The sequence below is a fragment of the Triticum dicoccoides genome, chromosome 1A, assembly GCF_002162155.2.
Source record: "Triticum dicoccoides isolate Atlit2015 ecotype Zavitan chromosome 1A, WEW_v2.0, whole genome shotgun sequence".
Classification (NCBI taxonomy): domain Eukaryota; kingdom Viridiplantae; phylum Streptophyta; class Magnoliopsida; order Poales; family Poaceae; genus Triticum; species Triticum dicoccoides.
The window spans coordinates 583613129-583635584 of record NC_041380.1 but is presented as its reverse complement, the minus strand read 5'-3'; the positions used below and the strand labels follow the sequence as shown (position 1 = coordinate 583635584).

At 48.0% G+C, this 22456-nt stretch overlaps 1 protein-coding gene and 1 pseudogene across 1 annotated transcript; one reads left to right on the top strand and one right to left on the bottom strand.

The window, feature by feature from the left end:
- Positions 1-3740: 3740 nt before the first annotated feature.
- Positions 3741-6589, top strand: LOC119292558 (3-ketoacyl-CoA synthase 4-like). The gene has a single exon (XM_037571361.1). It carries the CDS (start codon positions 4005-4007, stop codon positions 5571-5573), a length of 1569 nt encoding a protein of 522 aa, XP_037427258.1. The 5' UTR covers positions 3741-4004; the 3' UTR covers positions 5574-6589.
- Positions 6590-19651: 13062 nt separating this feature from the next.
- Positions 19652-21447, bottom strand: LOC119356170 (annotated as a pseudogene).
- Between the last annotated feature and the right edge of the window lie 1009 nt (positions 21448-22456).

Sequence of the window (22456 nt, the reverse complement as noted above, 5' to 3'; positions counted from 1 at the left end):
CCGTCTCGCCATTCTCTATTCCCTTCCCCCCTCCCTAGTCTTATTGATAAGACCACGCGAACAGCACACCCATACTCTAAATTGAAATGTTGATGTGTGTTTGTTGGGTTTTTTCTAGAGAAAGGAGACAATATTCTCATCCCGAATGGGTGTAACAACTATATGCAAACGTTTCTATGAAAAGACATTGGGATGAGCTTAGCGTGTATTTTATTTTAGAAATAGCGCTTTCCTAGCCTATATTGGTGGTTATTATCTCATTTGTCTTTGCACAAATCTCATCTCCAAATCACATCTACGATTAGTTGTGTTCCTAACTGCACGAGCAATAGCTAAACAATCAAGAAAAAATATATTAGACAATGCATATTGAGATCATGTTAGTAGCATTTTAGTTGTTTGAAAAAAAAATAAGTTCAACCAGAAGCCAATGCACGATGAATCGAGTTTTAGAAATTACTCCCTCCATCTCAAAATAAGCGACTCGACTTTGTACAAAGTTAGTACAAAGTTGAATCACTTATTTTGAAATGTAGGGGGTATTTTACAAATGAAAAAACCCATCAAATCAGTAACCAAAATGATAAGCCCATTTTAGCAAAATCATAATGAATTGTGTTAGTAAAATTTTAGTTATTGTCGGATTTTAACAACCAGCTGAGGTCGCATGATCGGCCAATGTAGCACTAGTGTAGTACTCCCTCCGGCCGACATTAAAATGGACAAAATAAAATGTATCTATAACTAAAATATATTTAGATACATCTTTTTTTATTCATCTTGATGACAAGTATTTCCGGACGGAGGGAATACTACACCGTGGCAAAGCCACGAGCCCTACCACTAGCAGTCATAACTCAACTCGCAGTGGAGACCGAAGCACTGTACTTACTATTCTGCTTCCTGACAGGAACATTCTCTCTCTGGATGGTTTTGTTCAGTTACTAGTATTATTGTTGGACATTGAATGAAGGAATGCCATTAAAGCCAGGATGAATGAAACATTCAATGCCCGAGCCGCTGCTCCGTGAGAGCAAGTATTCCTTCCGTTTTTTCTACTCCCTCCATTACAGTTTAAAGGGCGTATCTCCAAAACCATTTTTTTTCACAATTAAAGGGAAATAGGGCGCAGGTCATTAATTAGCCCGCTGAAATTACTTCTTCCGCTTGCCTTTCTGGTGCGCATGTATGGATTGAACTGAAACTTTATGTGGAGGTGTGAATCGGTTTTGTTTGCATGCATGGCTGTGCGAGGCCTTTTATTGGACGAGGAGGTTACTATGCGTTTATTTGACGATTAATTAGGCACATATCCTTAACTACCGCAGCTCCAGCGCATCATTTATTCCTGCCAATCGCTAGTGACCTTGGGCCCAGAGAGATGTGAGGTACGCCCTTTAAACTGTGATGGAGGGAGTACTCCGCATATAAGATTTATGACGAGTCAAACTTTACAAACTTTGACCAACTTTGTATCAAAAAATATCAACATCTACAATATGAAATGTACATAATATGAAACTACATTCAATAATGAATCTAAAGATATTCATTTAATATTATAAATGCTGATACTTTTTTCTATATGCTTTATGAGAGAGGGATGCGACCCATGTATCAACAAAGTAGTACATATTTCTATACAACAGTAGATGATATGGCAAGATCATGTAGCCAACAACTGGTTATATTATTAACCATGCTCTTAAGTGGACACGGGAGAGAGGCGTGACATTTGCAGGCAGCATGGTCATCGTCGGCTGCTCGGTGGACATAGGTGGCCATTTGATTGCCGTCCATTAAATCATAGTATCGGAAAGAGAACCTTGGCTCAGTGGTTGGGCACGCATACGGTTGTGTGGTCTAACTATCCGAGTTCAATTTTTAAAATTGACAGGTGATGCACGGGGTATCTCAATATTTATATCGAGGATCAAGTTTGATGTGTGGTGGAACCACTCATAAAAAATATGTTGATACTCATTTTAAAAATTCCGAGGGATCATGTTTATCTTGATACTTTATACTAAAATGGCCGTATGCATCTCTGGTTGGTGCAGAGGTGATTCTGATTCCGTATCGTGACGGTTCACGCACGCACGCACGGGCAAGCAGTAGCAACCACCACTGCCGCTCGCTGGCTCCTCCTCACCGTCTGCGCCCATCCAAGGCATCAGCCATCCAAGGCATCGCCACGGACTGGAGCACGCACCGCCGCACGTCGCCCGCCCGCCCGCTGCTCGCCGCGATCGCGTCCATCCACCAATCCACGTCGGGACGACCGCTAAAACAGATGGTTTTTATTTCATCGATTGATTGATTCCGTTTGTGCCTAGCGAGCCGTAGCAAAGCGCGCACGGGCACGAGGGGCCAGCCTAGTCTTGCTGGCTTGGGCCGCCTCCAGATTCGTTTTTTTTAACCTTTTGTTTTGTTTTGTGCCTCGTGCCGTCGTGCGCGTCCCTGTCCGCCGGTTCTTCTCTTCTTCCACCTTCAAGCTTTTTTTTTTTGAAACGGATCCACCTTCAAGCTTCGGTTATCTCTCTCTGTCGTTGCGGTTAAGCCAACCAAGTTCCTGAGCTCGGGGTAAAAAAAAAGACTGCACATGGAAAAACAAATGTTCCGATAAGCTGAAACGGAAATCCTCAGAAAAGAATAAGAGGCTGAAACGGAACATGAAAGTGGTTCCTTGCCTTCTTACATTGACTTGGGGGCATCTATGGCGGCTCCTAAGGTCGCAAAACTTGGGGTTGGGTGGTGGTTCTTTGGGTATCTTAGCAAAAAACGAGCGATGCTCAGAATCAGTCCTTTGTATTTATTATATATGTAAACGGAGAGTTGATAATGTTTTCATTTTACCACTCTACCTTTTTTAGGGAAAGTCATAGCTTTATTGCTCGATAATGTTCATACGGATGCAAAAGGTGTCGTGCGGAGCATCAAGCCACAAATGGCGATCCTGATCAAGCGAAGGTGAGTACTTATCCAAACTATGAGCATTCGGGTTGTTCTCACGTGATCAGCTAGTTTTTTTTTTTCCGTGGATGGGCTTGTGAAGGCCCGTCCTGCAAGTTAGCGATGGCGCGTTTCTACAATGTTTAACATTAGGTTGTCCTTCTAATATAGTTAAAAAAGCATTTGGCTTTTGGCAAGACGGAATTGTTGCCTCTCAAGTGCCATCGATCCAGAAAGTGACCAGCATCTGCGAACATTCCTATGCAGGTCGATGTGGCTATAATCTTTTTTAAAGGTATATCGCTCGGTGCAGTGATAAATAACGCTTTCTCAGTACGCATATCGGTGGATGTATGATAAAAGGTGCTGTTATCTCATTTTGTGTCCTCACACGAATCTCGTCTTCAAATCACACTCAGGAATAATATCTTGTATATATTTGCACGAGAAATAGCAAAACAATTAAGGAAAAGTCAAATAAAAATGTACTAAATATTCTTGGTTGTTGAAAATAAGAAGTTCAACTCAAAGCCAATGATTCATTGTGAATAAATACTTTCAAAAAAAATTATTTTACAAAAGAGAAAGTCAGTAAATCGGTAACCGAAGTGCCAGTTTCCAAAAACCAAAAGCAACCGAAATAATACCACATTCTACGAGGGTGCCCCTGCAAAATCCCATCCAGCGAACAGAGCCAAAAAACCCTCCTCTGGAGTCTCCTCCCACCTCGCCGATTATTTATATTATCCCCTCCCACTCTGCCAACAACGGCCTCCGCCTCCTCCTCCTCCTCCTCCGCCGCCGCCGGATCCTCTCCCTCCGCCGGCCGGCACCGACCATTCCCCCGACGCACCACCGCCTCCCTCCCCGCCGGCCACCGTCGGCCCCCTCCCACCCCCACCCCAACTCGCACGCGCCGTCAAACACCACCAGTAACGCCTCCCCCCGCAAGAGGTCCACGCATCGGCATCCACCCATCCATCCGCCTTTGACTGCCCAGTCCAGATTCCGCATCCAGATCTAGCCGCGCGAGCGATCCGGGGAGGGGGGCGATGAACGGGGGCATCGCTCCGCCGCTGGCCGCGGCCGGGCCGACGGAGGCGGCGGCCACGCCGAGCCATCGGCGGCTGCCGGACTTCCTCCAGAGCGTGAACCTCAAGTACGTGAAGCTGGGGTACCACTACCTCATCACCCACCTCATCACGCTGCTGCTGCTGCCGCTCATGGCCGTCATCGTCCTCGAGGCCGGCCGCACCGACCCCGACGACCTCCGCCAGCTCTGGCTGCACCTCCAGTACAACCTCGTCTCGGTCCTCGTCCTCTCCGCCGTCCTCGTCTTCGGCGCCACCGTGTACGCGCTCACCCGCCCCCGCCCGGTCTACCTCGTCGACTTCGCCTGCTACAAGGCGCCCGACCACCTCAAGGTCGGCTTCCAGGAGTTCCTCCGCCACTCGGCGCTCTGCGGCTTCTCCCACGACGCCCTCGAGTTCCAGCGCAAGATCCTCGAGCGCTCCGGCCTCAGCGAGGAGACCTACTGCCCCGAGGGTATGCACGCTATCCCGCCCGAGCCCACCATGGCCAACGCCCGCGCCGAGGCCGAGTCCGTCATGTTCGGCGCGCTCGACAGCCTCTTCGCCGCCACCGGCGTCAAGCCCAAGGACGTCGGCATCCTCGTCGTCAACTGCAGTCTCTTCAACCCGACCCCCTCGCTCTCCGCCATGATCGTCAACCGGTACAAGCTCAGGGGCAACGTCCGGAGCTTCAACCTCGGCGGCATGGGCTGCAGCGCCGGCGTCATCGCCATCGACCTCGCGCGCGACATGCTGCAGGTGCACCGCGGCACCTACGCCGTGGTGGTGAGCACGGAGAACATCACCCAGAACTGGTACTTCGGCAACCGCAAGTCCATGCTCATCCCCAACTGCCTCTTCCGCGTCGGCTGCTCCGCGGTGCTCCTGTCCAACCGCGGCGCCGACCGCCGCCGCGCAAAGTACAGCCTCAAGCACGTGGTGCGCACGCACAAGGGCGCCGACGACAAGGCCTTCAACTGCGTGTACCAGGAGCAGGACAGCGAGGGCAAGACGGGCGTCTCCCTGTCCAAGGACCTGATGGCGATCGCCGGAGGCGCGCTCAAGACCAACATCACCACGCTGGGGCCGCTGGTGCTCCCCTTCAGCGAGCAGCTGCTCTTCTTCGCCACGCTGGTGTCCAAGAAGCTCTTCAACGCCAAGGTGAAGCCCTACATCCCGGACTTCAAGCTGGCGTTCGAGCACTTCTGCATCCACGCCGGCGGGCGCGCGGTGATCGACGAGCTGGAGAAGAACCTGCAGCTGCAGCCGGTGCACGTGGAGGCGTCCCGGATGACGCTGCACCGGTTCGGCAACACCTCCAGCAGCTCCATCTGGTACGAGCTGGCCTACATGGAGGCCAAGGGCCGGGTCCGGCGCGGCGACCGCATCTGGCAGATCGCCTTCGGCAGCGGGTTCAAGTGCAACAGCGCGGTCTGGCACGCCCTGCGCAACGTCAAGCCGTCGCCCAGCACCCCCTGGGACGACTGCATCGACCGCTACCCGGTGGAGCTCGTCGACGGCTTCCCCACCCACACCCACATCCACAAGTAGCAGCAGCAGCAGCAACCCATCGCCATTGGAGCTCTCCCTTCCTGATACAGAAACCTCATTGCCATTGGATCAATTCAAATCCATTCATGGTCAATTACCAGAGACATAATTAATGGATAGTAGTACCGCAAGAAGAACCTCCAGGCGTGGTGCAAGTCTGCTCTGCTCTGCTCTCCGATCTGTATGAATGCAACTCTGCTCATCTTGAAGAAGATTTTGATTGCTGGTCTGTGACTCTGTGTACTTGAGGTATCTGGACCATCCTGTCCTGACCCCGTGGTAAGTTTTACTGGTACTTCAGTAGTAGTAGCAGAGTGGCGATGAGGAGGTCAATGAGATATACTACCTGTTGTGTTTGTTGTTGTATGTACATTTGTCTCTTTTAGCCATTGCTGCCGATTTGCCATTCACTATTTGACAGTGAGCGGTACATAGGAGGGGACAATCTTTATTTTTGGTTACATGCTGATTACAGACAGTGTACTGGTTCTGTCGACCGAACTATGGAGCATGTCTTTGTCATGTTCAATTGATTTTTCTTCTTCATTCTGCTGTATTACTGACCTTGATATTCAACCTGAAGTGGGTGGGTTTATTCCTTCAATATTTTTCATCTTATCTCTGTCATATGGGGCTTACTAGCTAGCAATACTTTTACTTTAATCTTTTGAGCAAGAAGGTGATGCTACCGATTGTGATCTTGAACAAGAACAGACCATTCCAGACCGGCACCGTTTGATCTGACGATGATTCTGACGATGATCATGCATGCCAGGCAACGTCCCAACAGCGCAGCAGGCTGGGCATGGAATGCTTGGTGGATTCAATGGCGTTCATTCAATGTCGAACAATAATAACTGAGAATGTTCTTGTCAGGAGCTAGATACTACTGTCTGTACTGCTGCTCCTACTCTGCTCCACTGCAAGTCGATTTATGAAGGTTGGTAGGTTGAACAGACTGTACCACGTGTAGGGCCGCCGCCCGCATCCTCCTTTGAAGTTACTAAAATTCAGTCCTGGCATTCCAGATGTTTTTCTTTCCTTCTGTCTTTTGCAATGCGTTTCAGCGGCTGAATACTACTCCCTCGGCTTATGATTCTTATAAGATGTTTTAACTTTTTTTCTTCTGAATCGGATACATATAGACGTGTTTCAGTGTGATACTCTGCCCGTTTCTTTTCACTCTGCGTGCACGATTTGTCAAAAATCAATCTTTGTAAAGTTTGAGTAAATTAATATTAGATATCAACATTTGCAATGCTTAATAAATACATTATAAAATATACTATTTGATGATGGTTCTAATGAAAACTTGGTCGAGCTTTGAAGTATTTTTTTTTTGCGGGGAAACCAGAGAGCTTTATTCATATGAAGCTTTTTGCGTGTGAACAATGTATGAGTGCATACTCCAGATTCTCGTCCATAGCCAAACAAACATTGCATCGACGGATCTCTGCAATATGTCGATAGTTAAGAGTGGCCTCATCTGGGAGAATTCCACGAAGAACCCTCCACCAGAACACCCTAACCTTTGGGATGACATTCAATTTCCATAGAGATATCCACAACTGTGTATCTTCCTCTGAGGTTTCGGTAGCCGTCCCTTCCTCTAGAGCAACTCGCTCTTTCTGAGTCACGAGAGCACGGTACGCCGACTTCACAGTGTAGTTCCCTGATCTTTCGAATGCCCATGCAAGAAAATCATCTCCTCCTCCTTGCCGAATAGGAATATTCAATATTGCTTCAGCATCAGGAGCAATGAAAGTATGTCGAACAAGTTCTTGTCTCCACGACTAATTAGATGGATCAATAAGCTCGGACACACGCTCGACGGTCGTATGTTGTGGCCGGAAAATAGGAGACATAGATATTGTACCTGGAATCCACTTGTCGTTCCAAACCGAGATGGAGGAGCCATCGCCCACGCGGGAAATCAGTCCAGACCGTAGGGCCTCCCTCCCAGCGATGATCGCCCTCCAAGTGGCCGACGCCGACTTGGGTACAGAAGCCCGTATGAAGTCAGTGTTGGGAAAATATAGGCCTTTCAAAACTCTTGCACAAAGGGAATTGGGATTGGTGATGAACCGCCACGCGTGTTTGCCCAACATAGCAAGATTGAAAATGTGAGGGTCTCGGAAACCCATACCACCCTTGCACTTGGGTGTAGCTAGCTCCTTCCAGGACACCCAGTGCAGTGATTTCTTGTCAAGAGAGCTACTCCAAAAATAGTTAGCCATTGGTGAAGTAAGACTCTTACAAACTTTTTTGGTCAAAAGAAAAGTGCTCATTGGATATGTAGGAATATGTTGGACGACCGATTTGAGTAGAGTCTCTCGGCCTGCACATGCCAATAATTTCTCCGACCAACCTTGCATTTTCCCCCGAGCTCTTTCGCTGATATGATCAAATGTGCCACTTGTGATCCGACCCACAGCGGTAGGTAGCCCCAGGGATTTCTCGCTGAATGCTTGCACATGGATATTTAATGTTGCTTGCATAACCTGCCTCAACGAACCAGGAGTGTTAGAACTGAAGTAAACCGAACTTTTATCATGATTAACACTTTGCCCCGAGGCCTCTCCATAGATTCTGAGAATTTCATTAAGTCTGAGAGCACTTGGATTACATGCGTTGATGAAGATCAGACTATCATCTGCAAATAACAAATGTGTGACCCATGGTGATCTATAGCTCACTCTCAGACCCATGTCCATAGTTATTCCATTGTAATATTTCAACAATGAGGAAAAACCTTCTACACAAAGCAGAAAAAGATAAGGTGAAACTGGGTCTCCTTGGCGGAATCCTCTGGTTGGTGTGAATTATGGTAGCAGCTCTCCGTTGACACGCACCGAAAACCGAACCGAAGAGACACACTTCATTATCAATCTAACAAAGCTCATACAAAAGCCCAGCCGAACTAGTATAGCTTCCAGATAATGCCACTCAACGCGATCATATGCTTTCATCATATCAAGTTTGACCGCGCATGAGTAATTCTTGCCCTTCTTTCTTCTCCTCATTGTATGTATGCTTTCATAAGCAACTAGAACATTGTCAGTTATGAGGCGTCCAGGAACAAAAGCACTTTGCTCTTCACTGATTACCTCGTCCATAATGCATCTCAAGCGATTAGTGATTGCCTTAGCTGCAATCTTGTATAGAACTGGGCACAAAGCAATAGGACGATATTGAGTTATTGATTGGGGGTGTCTGACCTTGGGAATTAGAGTAATAGAAGTGTCATTCAGACCCGATGGTAGCTCGCCCCCATTTAGAAAATCAAGCACTGCCTTGGTTACATCATTACCAAGTAAGTCCCAATGGCGCTGATAAAAACCTGCAGTAAAGCCATCAACACCCGGTGCCTTGGACGGAGCCATTTGAAATAACGCCACCTTGACTTCCTCCGGGGTGTAGGGTTTGGAAAGATCGGTGTTCATCGCCTGTGACACCTTGATCGGCACATGCGATAACAAAAACTATGGGTCGGCAAAGCCTTGTGATTCGTACAACTGTTGGTAAAAAGTCTGCACCTCCACTTTATCCTCATCTCCACTAGCACACACGGTGCCATCAGCTCGTCGCAACTCTGTGATTTTATTCATTCGTTGGCGTTGCGCTGCTTGTGCTTGAAAGTAAGATGTGTTGCGATCACCCTCACGAAGCCACGGAACTCTCGACCGCTGTCGAGTCCACAGTTCCTCTTGATGCAGGGCCTCTTTCAATTTTTTAACAATGTTTTTCTCCTCATCCGATGGCCCCGTTCCTATGGCCTGACACTGAACACGGTTCAGACGCTTTTGGAGTTGTCTGACGGTACGTGTCAAACACCCAAACTCCTTCAAACTCCATGGCTCTAAGGTTGACTGCAATGTACCAAGTGCCGAAGCAATGCCTTGGAGACCAGGAGTCCGCGGTATACCTCGCCAAGTCTCAGCTACGGGGCGATCATAATCTATATGGGTCTGCTATACGTTTTCATACCTGAATTGTTTCTTTGCCCTAGGCTGATTTGTCAAAACCTCCTTGATTTCTGCTATCACAAAGCAATGATCAGACTCAACTGAAGGTAAATGTCTAACCCGTATGTGACGAAAAAGCTGACGGAATTCCTCATTAGCAAAGGCTCTGTCTAGCCGTGCCTTGACATTGGCATCTCCCGATTGATGGTTATCCCATGTGTAAGCCGTGCCAGACCAGCCCAAGTCTTGGAAGGAGATCTCATCCACAACCTCCCGAAACGCTCTCATGTGAGTTTTAGACCGAGCTGCTCTGCTGAAGTGCTCACAAGCAAACAAGGTTTCGTTAAAATCTCCCACGCACAACCATGCGCTATGGGGAATATTGTACAAAGTACACAAGAACCGCCAACTGTGATGTCTCTCTTCCGCCCGCGGTGCTCCGTAAAAGCCAGTAAAACGCCAAACATAAGCGTTCTGATTAGTATTCTGAACTAGTGCATCAATATGGTTCTTACTAAAATTCTTCAAATCAACGGTCACATCTTTGGACCAAAACAGACCTATGCCGCCACTGAGGCCGACACTGTTAACAGCAAAACTGCCTGTAAAACCAAGCGTATACTTCAAGTCCTCAACTCTTTTTGCCTTGATTTTCGTTTTCATTACAAAGAGAAGGGAGGGTCCTTCAAGCTTCACAATACTGCGAAGCTCCCGAACTGCCTCGGGGTTCCCAAGCCCCCGGCAGTTCCAACTTAAAACACTCATTGTGACGGGCAGGACCGCGCCGCGGTCTCTGCCGAGTTTTCTGGTGTAGGCTTCTTCTTCTTTGGATCACGAGCAAATTCATCCCCTTCTATTTCATTACTGGCTGAGGTTGGGTCCTTGATGCTTGCACTCGTACCCCCAATAGGATCGTTCACACACCCATCGGTGAGCAGCAAAGTTTTAGCTACTGGTTTGTAGACTTGATGTGGGGCTTCTTTGCGCTTTGACTGCTGCTTGCTCTTCTTAGGAGAAGTCACTTCCTCTCCAGGTTCCTCATTAGTACTCGAATTTCTAGTGGCTGGCTTGTTCTGAGTCTTTGGTTCCCTGGTGGAACTGTCGCTGGCCGGCTACTTCTTTGCATCATCCGAAGCACGAAGCTTGGAACCAAACGGTAGCTCACCCTTGGCATCGCGAGAGCCCGGGGTAGCACAATAGAGCTCTGAATGTCCTAGTCTGCCATAGGAGAAGCAAAAATAGGGCAGCTGTTCATATTGAATTTCATACGCATCCATCTTCTTCCTCCTGGCAGAACCAATCAAAATCCACCTCCTCAAAGGCTTGTCTACCTCAATTGATATCCTTGCTCGCAGATAACCGCCATTGTGATCAAACCTGACAAGTTGAGCGTTTTTATCCATCCGCTGAGCGATCGGCATCCACCACGCCTCATCCCTTAGGTTATAGGGAAGATCCATAACCCTAGCCCAAATCTGCAGACGATCAAACTGGACCTCATCGGGCCGCATGCACTCGTCAAACTCCGCCAACACCACGGCGTTTTTGCTGATGTGCCATGGCGAGCCAACCCACACCCGATCTCTGTCTCTCTGAGTCTCGAACTCTGCAACAAACACGTTTACTCCCGCCGATCTGAACTTCAGACCGTGTGGATTGCCCCATGCCGGCCGGAGCGCATTAGTGATGGTCTGGATGTGAATATGGTTCCGGTGGAGCATTTTACCGGCCAATAGCCACTCCTCCGGCCTTCCCTCGACGCGATCGTCAAGGATCAGAGGAGTAGGCTCTTCCTCGGATATATCAAGCTTCCCAAGGGCCTCCTCAAGTTTCCTCCTGGCAGCGCTACCCGCCTGGGGATCGCTCCCCTCCCCCGAGCCCGCGGCGCTGGGAGCAGCCATGAGCCCGGAGAACTTGCCGCTTTTCTACCTCGCTTGCACCGGCGACGAATCGTTGGGCAAAGAAGGTTCCACGTCAAACCCTAGTCGCCACCAGCGCCGCCAGAGGTTTTAGGGTTTGGGGAAAAAAGCAGTCGTAAGCATGCAGGTGTCTACGCGGTCCCCTCTACGCGAATAATACACTAATTAACTGAGCTTTGAAGTATTTGACTCCAGACAAACCTAACACGAGGTGTAGAAAGATACGGAGGGGGTACTAGTAGTTGAATAAAGGATGGTATTTTTATCAAAAATGGACCGTTGAAACCCCCAACGTAACGTTAGTTTAAGCTACGCCACGCACCACTGAAAAATAGGACCGGCAAAGGGCCACGAGGCGCCCAGCCCAGGTGCGATAATCTGTGCGTGCAAGAACGCTGCTATACACACGACATATTCGGACGACACTACGAATCAAGCCGTTGATGTGTTAGACCAAAATCAGGCAACACCGTTCATTCTTGCATCGTGTGGGGTTCGGCTGGTTAGTGTCGTCCGTCCAGTAGTTTCGATGCGTGCAATGAAAGAAAGGCACGCACAAACACAAACACAAACACAAACAAAGGTGCAAAGGGAAGAAAAAAATCTCGAGGCAGCACGGAGCAAGAACAGGTCCCACTCCCTCCGTGCTCGTGCACTGCAGACAGTCGTACGAAGGGTGTGCGCAAGCAAAGGCGACCGATCCATTGGAGCGCCCAAGTGTCCACGAGACGAGAAGCGGGCAACCTGTGATGGATGAGCGGCGAGAAGACGTCGTCACGGCCAAAAAATGAGACTGACGGGGGCGGGGCGGCGAGCATGGTTGCGGTCACCGCGAATTCGCCGTCGGTCGTCGCCGGCCGACCGGGCTCATTGGGGTCGAGGCGGAAAGGCCCGGCCGTAGACGGCACCGGCAGCTTTGGCAAACCGTACTGGTGCAGGGATGGATTCACCGCGCTCTTCCTCGCGCAGCAAGCTCGACACGGTAGAATTCAGACATGGCAGCCTCGCTTCAGCTGCCCAACAGCCGTCCTCTTTCTGTATCGGAATCGGAATCGGAATCGAATCCTTCATGAACCTCCGGTTGCTCCCAGGAATAAAGGATTCCCCTACCGTGTTATAACAAAGGTCAGCTCCAGATCAGAGCCGGCCTGGGATAAGTGTCGTTGAGAAAACACTATGCACAACCCCGTGCTTTGGTCAAGAGGAAACGGCAAGCAAGCCAATGACGCATATCACAGGTACACTGCCTTCTCACTGAAGATCGACTCTGAATCGTACGATCAGTTTATCTATACATATTGACATTTCACGTGCCATGGAGCGCCCTCGTCGATTAGAAAAGCGAAATAGAGTGTTCGTGAAGTGAATGACATGCATTCTCCTGATAATTAACGCTATGACGATAATGATGATGATGCGATTATTATGTATACAAATCGTAGTGGACTCTGGAGATCTCTTGCGTCCGAGGCTGCTTTCAGCAGGTGCACGGCCACTAACTTTTTAATAAGATGGCTGCATGCATCATTATGATACAGAGGCTTCATTTTCAAAAAAAAGTAATTTATCAGTATTTTTAACCAGGCAGGCACATCCCTGTGAAGCAAAAATATACTGTGATTATTTTATCTCCAGCAGGCAAGCATGTGCAGTCGTGTCTGGTGTGCATGCAAGATGAATTAGCCTTTGCAAGATCGATGAGGCATCCGCCATCGTCTCCGACAAGGTAGTAGACCTGATGCTGGCGGCTAACGGAACCGCCCGCGTATCTTTGGATTTTGCCCTTCAGACCGCGAAATCCATTCAATACGAGTCTGTATGGATTCGAGGATGGCCTGAACATGTTTTCTTCCGTAAGCTGTAGATGAATGTGGGGTTTTACACGCGTTTTCAGATCGCTTCCAAGCCCGCTTCTGATCACAATGGCCACCCAAACCTCACCCATCCCTTTCGTGCTTTTCATCCCACGCGCCATGCCACTTGCCGCGCTACATTCATGCTAGCTCACAGCATGCAGCGGCCAACATTGAAAGCCGGGATTTGACCTCACGGAAGGGCGCCGTAGGCGGACACGGCCTCTCACTGCCGCCATTGAAGCGACACGCCAACCGAGAGAACACCGCCCGCTGCTCGTCCGGTTGATCACACCTCCTTGCCACATTCAAACGGCCGCAGACTGCCCGCCTTCATCCATTAAAACACGCACGTGAATCTACTCGAGCCACACGTCCGTTCATGAAGTGTCCGTTATTAAACACAACGCCGGCTGGCTCCGGCAGTCCCCGCGCTATTTAAATGATACCAGAGCCATGCAAAAATCGCACCACTTGGCGAGCAGGAAGACGAGTTCTCCGGCATACAAGCTTGCTGGGTGGCCCGTCGAGCCCGCCGGATACGAGCAAGGCAACTCTCTGCTCCGCCTTCGTCGACGGTCCAGGTGGCTGGAGGCCAGCTCGTAGAGGCAGAAACTCCAAGCCGGCGCGTCGTTCAGCAACTCGCCTGCTCCAAGCCAACTCGCCAAAGAGTGGCGTGATGCTCCAGGCCGGCACGCAGTGGACCACGGTGGCACAGGCATCGTGCCTGCCATGGACGACGCCGTGTCGCACCACTTCTCCCGTGCTGCTGCTGCTCGCGCCATCCATCGTGAACGTGTCCGTCACCTCACCCTGCCGGTGGAGGTCGGCGACGCGGCGTCTTGCACATCCGCGCCCGCCGCCATCGTCAAGGAGAAGTAGAACACGAGAGGTTGCCGCAGCTTGGATCCCATGAAGGCCATCGCCGAGGCGACGCTGGTGTCTTGCCCGGTCGCTGGCCATCGTAGTCCCCTTCCCCTCCGGCTGAAGCACATCACGGGGATTACCGGCGAGAAGACGTGACCTCGGTCCGGCCAAAAATGGGAAATCGACGGACGCGACCACGCGGCGAGTAACGTCGCGGTCACCGCGCGCGCAAAGGCGTGGGCGGCGAGTGCGCTAGCGAACAGTGACGCGGTGACCGGTGAGAGGGACGAGAGAGCCTTGCCTGTCACCCGTCGCAGCCAGGCCGGGCCTCGCTGGATAGCTCAGCTCAGGTCAGGTCGGCCGCGACGTAGACGACAGCCGATGATCGATACCAGGGATGAATCGATCGAGCATAGAAACTCCAGCCCCACGCAGAGAAGTTTACAAGCAAGTAAGCAGCGGTAGGGGCACATGGGTGATGATCGTGGCTGTCAGTATCACAGCGGTTCCCGTGTCCACTTGACGCTACACTGCAGCAGATGATCCAACAATAATGCTTCTATCTACGAAGAATGTTCTTGTCAGCAAGTAGTAGATATGGATACTCAATGGAACGTCCATTTACTACGATCGACTGGCGTGGCATTTCAGATGCCTTTTCCTTGTTTATAATTCGAATTTGAAGATGTTTTGCCTTTTGCGACGTGTGTGTGTTGTATGCTCGCTTGATCTGTGAGCTTCAGCTGCCGAATAGCCCGTCCTCCTTTCCACTACAAAATCAGTGGATGATGCATGGCCCCTCTTCCATTTCCTTACCGGTCCACCCCACGTATATCTGATTTGGAATCGAATCCTTGGTGAAACTCCGCTTGCTCCCAGGAATAAAAAGCCCCAGATCCTCTTCTCCACCGAGACCTTGTAGAACCTAGATTTCTCTACTTACAGCGTGTTGTACGGTCAGCTGAAACAGAGCCCGGGACAAGTCTCCTTCAGAAAGCACTATGTAGAACTGTTGCAGTGTGTGTGTGTTTCAAGGTCAGCTGGAACAGAGCAGGCCTGGGACAAGTCGCCTTGAGAAAGTGCTAGGCAGAACCCCATGCTTTGGTCAAGAGGGAACGGCAAGCAAGCAAGCTACTGACGCATACCACAGGTACCCGTCCTTCTCTCCCAAGATCAGCTTAGAATCGCACCATAAGTAATAAGTTTATCTACGGATATAGACAGCACAGTACGTGCCATTGAGCGATCTGATCGACCAGGAGCTACAGTACCACTGAAACCTACTACAGCAAAAAGTTTAAGAGGCCAATAGACAGACAGTCTTGCTAAACCTTAGTCGACTGAGACTTAACAAAGTCATAGTCGATGCTATATCGGTAAGATATTACATTGAGATCCGCGCAAAATTTATTTTTAATTTTTTCGTTTTTCCTCTTAAATGTTATACCACTTGACTGAGACTTGGTTAAATCTTAGTCGACTGAGACCTAGCCACACCCATTGACAGTTGGTTAGTTCGTTACTCATCGATGAGTTTGCACCTTGACGTAAAGGCCAACTAACTGCGCCTGAAGTGAATCGTATATATCTCGTGATAATTAACGGTATGATGATGATGCGACATGCGATTCTATAAAATCATAGTGGACTCTGTCTGGAGATCGCGAGGTGGTTCTGTTCTGTTCTTGTGTCTGATGCTGCTTTGAGCAGGTGCGCAGAGGCTGACTAACCTGTAAAAGAATGTAAGCACGCACGCACATCTCGAAGCAAAAAATATATTCAGTCGAGATCGCCCTGCGCGTACAACCTAGCGAAGCAAGCAACTAGTAAACCATTTGTTTTACGGGCTCCACATGCACGATAATAAACTTTATTAAGATGAATCAACTGCAATGTTTAACGGGCTCCACATGCAGAGATATCTTACTTTAACTGAAGAAAAATCTCGATGGACAGATGGATGGAGTGGACAGCTCGATCATGCCACATGCTGCATCTTCTGGTCGCGTAAAGTTACTTTATTTCCAGGAAGCAATGGCATGTGTAATCGTGTGCATAAACAAAAGATGAATTTGCCTTTGCGAGATCGATGAGGCATCTGGCATCATCGTCTGCGAGAAGGTAGTTCTTTCTTTTGGGGCTCGAAACGGACCATAAACTTTGTCTCATTCATAACTCAAGAGAGGAGAAGATAGTTACACAGCCCTTATTGCATGAAACCATTAGTCTACCACTATGATACGACTCAAAAAATTTCAACCGCAATAACCCAAAGTCTTACTTCCCTATTGATGCCGTTGAAGATGATCAGGGGTGGGGTTGATTTGTCGCCCAAGACCAGCACGTTCTTCTCATTCCAAATAGACCATCCAACGAGCATGGTGAGGGAGGCATTAGTACTCCTATTGGGAATGTTGTCGCTTGACATGTTGCTCTACCATTACTTGAGCGAGTGCTCCGCCATCCAAGATGATGTGTCAATAGCATGGAGCCCCAAACATTCTCTGATCAAGTTCCAAATCCGGACAGGGAAGCGGCATTTGACGAAAAGACGCGCACCACTTTCTTGCACTTGTTGGCAAAGCGGACATAAGCCAGAGTTTTGGCAACCACGTCTGGCTAATCGACTAGACGCGCAAATACGGTCTTTGGTAGCGAGCCAAGCAAAGGATTTTGCTTTAGGAAGAGCCCAAGGAGCCCAAATGGTGCACCGGAGGGTTGTGCTAGTTCACCCAATGAATTGTGTTTTATAGGCCGAAGCCGAAGAGTAGTGACCACTCACCGTGTGATTCCAAATAGTGTTATCCTGCTCATCTCCCTCAGTTGGACCTCATGAAGGCACGTCCAGTGTTTCACAAATTCCCCAAAATGCTCAATGGAAGTGAATTTCGTAAGGATGATCTTTGTAATCCAAGCGTTCTCCATCAATGCTTCTTTCACTTCCCAATTTTTTTTTCGTGAAGAGGCCATGTAAACTATGGGTGCGAAGTCCATTGGTTTATTGCCAAGGGGAGTCCAAAAAGGGGACGCGATCATCGTTTCGGATGGTCATGGCAACATATGCATAGAAGAGATCGAATCCAACTTATCACATGGGTTTCCCATCCCCACCCAAAGCTTGGTATGCTCTTTCCATTCGTACCATAGCCAATGCAAGCGCAAAACACACACGGAATTCTTGAGGTGAAGTACCCCAAAGCCTCCAAGATCCTTCGACCAGCAGACGGTGGCCCAATTAACTTTGCACTTGGCTCTTGTAACCTTGTCGGTCCTTGCCCAAAAAAGGCCCTCTAAATCTTATTGATGCTCTGAATGACGGGCGGTGGAATAATGAGGGGTGTTCCATGGTAGATCGCTTACGAGGTGAGTACCGCTTTGACAAGGGTGCCCCGGCCAGTGGTGGTAACATTTTGGTTGTCCCAAGGGACAAGCTTGGCAGCCACTTTGTCTTTAAGGAATTGAAGGTCGGCCCTCTTGAGTTGCCAAATTGATAGGGAAACACGAGCCACAAGTTTGTGGAGGATGCCCTCGAGGTTACAGTTTGAACATCGAATGGGAACAAAATACCTTTTTTGGAAGTTGGTTTCCAATCCTGTCACCTCACCAAAATAGCCTCAAAATGCAAGAATTTTTTTCTATCTTTCTTTATGGCCCCCAAGAAAACCACCACATTGTTGACATAGAGAGAAATACTGCAAGAGGCTCCATACCTCTTATCTTGTGCAGCAAGCCATGTCTTGTGGAAATGTCGTAGCGGATCAATGACAATGATGAATAGGAGGGGGAGAGGGGGTCCCCTTGACAAATTTACCTTTTATTTTCCATGGCCAGTATTGTCATAGCAAATTTACTTTCATCACTCATTGCAATTTTTGCTTTTAATGGATCATGGTAAATTTACTTTCATCTCTCATGGCAATTATTATTAAACAATAGTATATGTTACGCTTTTTGTGTTCCGCAACATGATCGCAATCTTACCTTTTTTGTGTCTTCATTAATATAGTAAAAATACCTTGCAAATTTAATCCACATTTTTGCCAGAATGTATAGATGCAAATTGCCATGACTTTTCCTGTTGGGCCATCAATTTTTTTTCTTTTTCATGGACCATGGTAACATTTGCTTTTAAATATGATGCCGAATTTATTATTTGGACCATGACAAGTTTTGTTTCAATCATGACAAATTTTACTAACAATCCATGATATCTTGTTTTCTATTCTCTATCACGACAAATTTATTTTCCTTTATTTTTGGATGATGGCAATGTATTCCCAGTTTTTCATAGCATGCCAAATTTTATATTTTGCTCCATGGCACATTTCATTTTTTGAGCACCATAGAAAATTTAAACACACTATGGCAATTTTGTTATCATGGCACTCTTTTATAACCTTTTCCATCTTTTGATTTTTTGGATCATATCATGAAACAAAATGGCAACTTAGGTTAGAATGACAATTTATAAATTTTCATGCATGAATTTTTTTTAGATTTTGTTTTCCCTATTTTAAGTGCTTTTTTTGCAAATACAGTTTTGAAGCCATTTTTCATCAGATCCATGCTAAATTTGATGGGAGTTTTACTATATAATCATTGGTATTTAATTTTAGCTATTTTAAAGTCATGTCCGAGTACTAGTTTTAAGCCTTTTTGTATTAGTAACATCAAAAACTGGGCTTTCTTTTCCAGGGGCCTATATATAGTGATGTTTGGGGGTCGCGGTGGAAGCTGATCAAAGCAATGCTTCCCATCTTTTTGGATCAAGGTGCTTTCAAAAATCATTATTGGTAATGTTCGTGCGTATGAAAGAGTGACAACATCGTTGCTCCAGTCCAATTGCTGCCTCTTTGCCGAAGCCTTTGTATTATTTCTTCTAGCAGAGATTGATACCGCGAAGAAGGTGTTTTCAAACGATTTCATTGTAATTCTTAGTCATAGGAGTTACTTTGTATTTTCTTAGATCTTAGATCCAAATCAATGTACCTATAATTGTAATTGAAGGTGTTATAGGTGTTTCTAAAAAAAAGGAAACAATTTCCTTTACTCGAAAGATCGGTCCCCAAGGAACGATTTGTTCGATCTGGGAGCTCCCAAGATCAATCGTCAACGCCATATTCGGCTCCTTTAATCCTTCATAGCTGACCAAGAAATACAATAAACTGATGAAGGATGTAGTAGAGAACCGGTATTTTTTTAGACGTTATGAGCAATGCAGTAAACAATCAGCAAAAAAATGCCTTGCACCCTAGAAGCCTCGCTTCTCAAAAGCCACAAGTTGCTTAGTCAAGCAAGGAAATCCAAGTGAACTATGAATACAGACCACCATACTGAGATAACAATCACAATAGCAACAGTTTGGCTATTCTGAGAACCCAAAAGACCAACCATTACGCACCCACAACAGGTTAACCAAATTAAGAGTAATACTGCATATTAGTGCCGCTAAGCAGCAATGTTGCTAGGAGCTGCTAATATAGACCGAAGCTGTGGTAATGCAGCTTCTTGTTGATCTTGGCGGGCAGAAGCACGGTGCTAAGAGCTCTGCGAGTCACCAGGGCAGCTTTGAGTAGTTCCATAACCTGTTCAAAAGTTAGCAACACCTAGAGCTGGTCAATCAAAGGCTAGTGAGTTTTATGATCTGTGAGGCAAAATGTGTATATTATGACAGAAATAACAACCTGGGGTTTTGTAAGGGCGACTTCTTTCTCTACAAGGTCCTTTCTCTAAAGTTTGGCTTCAACAACAACTTGCAGAGTGCTTGCTAAGGACAGAGGAAGAACATGCAGATCATCAGTCACAATGAATTTCTGAGGTCCGTGCTTTACATATGCTCCTCCGTTGTCAGATCCTCCCTTTGGCGACTTTGCATCCAGCTCACAGAGGCTTGTGGTTTTTACACTCACGTTGCAATATTGATGATAACTTTTTTTGTACCAAAATTTCCCATGACAAGTGACAAGATTCGCAAAACCACGATCCTTGATACACTTCAAACAAGCATTGATCTCTTGATTATCTGGAGCTAGTTCTTGCGCTTGAAGCATCGTGCTAGCGCCACAGCCAAAGAAGGGCGTCAACACTGGGGACAATAGCAAGTTCTGGCATTCTGGCCTCAAGCATCCTTGAGCACTTCCATCTATGCTAGTGTAAAGATTGTCAAAACATCCTTTCGATGCCGATTTCCCATATCTTTTCACTATGGATCCTAGAGGTATGGTCAGTAATCCAAAGAGAAGATCCACAAAATCGCCGCCAACTTCGGCGTACAACACCTTGGAGTTGTTCTTTGTCTGAAGAACCCTTAGGCTAGCATTTACCAGTGAGTGCTCAGCCTCATTATCTTGTTCTTCAGGATACAAGTACTCAGGGAGCATATCCACTACTGAACCATCAGGCGCAACAGCGACGTCAAGATAGTGACCAGTTAACGGGTTCTGCGAAGTTAATGACCTCCTGAGCAGGTCAATTATCTGTAGCAGATGTATCATGTAAGTTAAATAGTGTATGTTGCACGATTCGGCATAATGCTCAAACTAAAAAGTTACTCCCTCTATAAATTGAACTGCAAAAACGTCTTATATTCATGTATAGAGGTAATAGTTGAGAACTTGAGAGAGAAAAACCTTGTCAGAACTGAACCGGAGAATCCTCTGCTCAAGACTGGATGGATCTGGCACTTGAAACTCGTCCAAAAGGGTGAGCATGAGGGAAGTTGAGGCCGGTGCAACTTTGAGATCATCAGTGACGACAAACTTCATGCCTCCTTTGACAAAAACGCCATCCTCTGAGTGAGCACCACCGGCAGCAGCGTTACCACGATTCTCCGGCCTCTCCGCGGCTAGCTTCGCCATGACCTTGCCGCACCGGCAGCCGGCGCCGGGGACGGAGCTGAACGCGGTGACGCTGCAGCTCGTGTCACCGCAGACGTAAACCTCCCGGTGCTTAGTGTCGTCGACTCTGACCTTCTACTGACAGCACTGCTTCGCCGCGGAGTTGATGGGCTTGAGCAGCATCGCCTTGCAAGGCTCGGTCCTGAACAAGTCGGTGGAGAGCCCCTCGACGCTACTGTACAGCTCGTCCAGGCATCCCACATGAGACTGCCCGCCGAGGAGGCGGACGACGGTGCCCAGGGGCAGCGTGAGGAAGCCGAAGAGAACGTCGACGAACTCCTTGCCGGACTCCGCGAAGAGCACTTTGGCCCTTTCCTTGTCCACGAAAACCTTCACATCGATCGTCGGCTCTACTCCGGTTGACATGGACATGGTGGAGGAGGTGAACGGGCGAGCGCCTGTTGAGTGTCTAGTCTTGGATAAATACTGACGGAGTCGTGGGAAGGTCACCGGACGTTTTTTTGAAGCTCAAACGACGGATAGCTCGGCGGCCGAGTCGATGTAGCAATTATATTGTGCTGCTTCGGGACAAAAGGTAAATCATGACAAATCGTCAATCTATTTTAGCAAGGGTTGCCCGACTGCCCTAAGAGAGGAGGTGAAAAACAGCCTTAATGTACAGAATGAGTCTCTCAGTGAGAAATATTTGGGGCTGCCTACGGAGGTGGGCCAATCCAAAAACGGCACTTTTAAATATCTAAGGGACAGGGTGTGGGCAAAAGTGAAAGGCTGGTTGGAGTTGTTGCTATCCTCGGCGGGGAAAGAAATTCTCATTAAAGCAGTGGCACAAGCGATCCCAGTTTTCTTCATGTCATGCTTTAGACTACCAAGGGGCGTCTGTGACAGCATCACAACAATTATCAGGCAGTTTTGGTGGGGGAGTAAGCAAGGGAAGAGAAGGCCTTGTTGGGTTTCGTGGGATGTAATTCTGCAACCAAAGAACCTTGGAGGTTTGGGCTTCAAAGACATGGAATTATTCAACCTTACTTTACTGTCAAGACAGGCCTGGCGCCTTCTCCAGGATCCCGAGTCCTTGAGTGCCCGGCTACTTCGAGCCATTTACTTCCCAGACTCATCAATCCTGGAGGCAGAACTAGGGTCACACCCCTCCCAAATTTGGAGAGCCATAGTTGATGGACGGAACATAATGACACTGGGCATCATCCGCAGAATTGACGATGGAACATCGACGGAAATCTGGAGTCAAAACTGGATTCCACGGGCAGGTTTGTTGAGACCGATTACTTCTCTTGTCCTTGATCCACCCCAGCGAGTGGCTGAGCTAATTGACCAGACATCGGCGATGTGGAAGGAAGAGCTGGTCCGCCAAGTCTTCTTACCGATTGATGCTGAAGATATCCTCAAGATTCCGATTTGCAGGAG

Excerpts from the sequence above, each read along its gene's own strand:
- LOC119292558 (XM_037571361.1), top strand. The coding sequence starts at position 4,005 with ATGAACGGGGGCATCGCTCCGCCGCTGGCCGCGGCCGGGCCGACGGAG.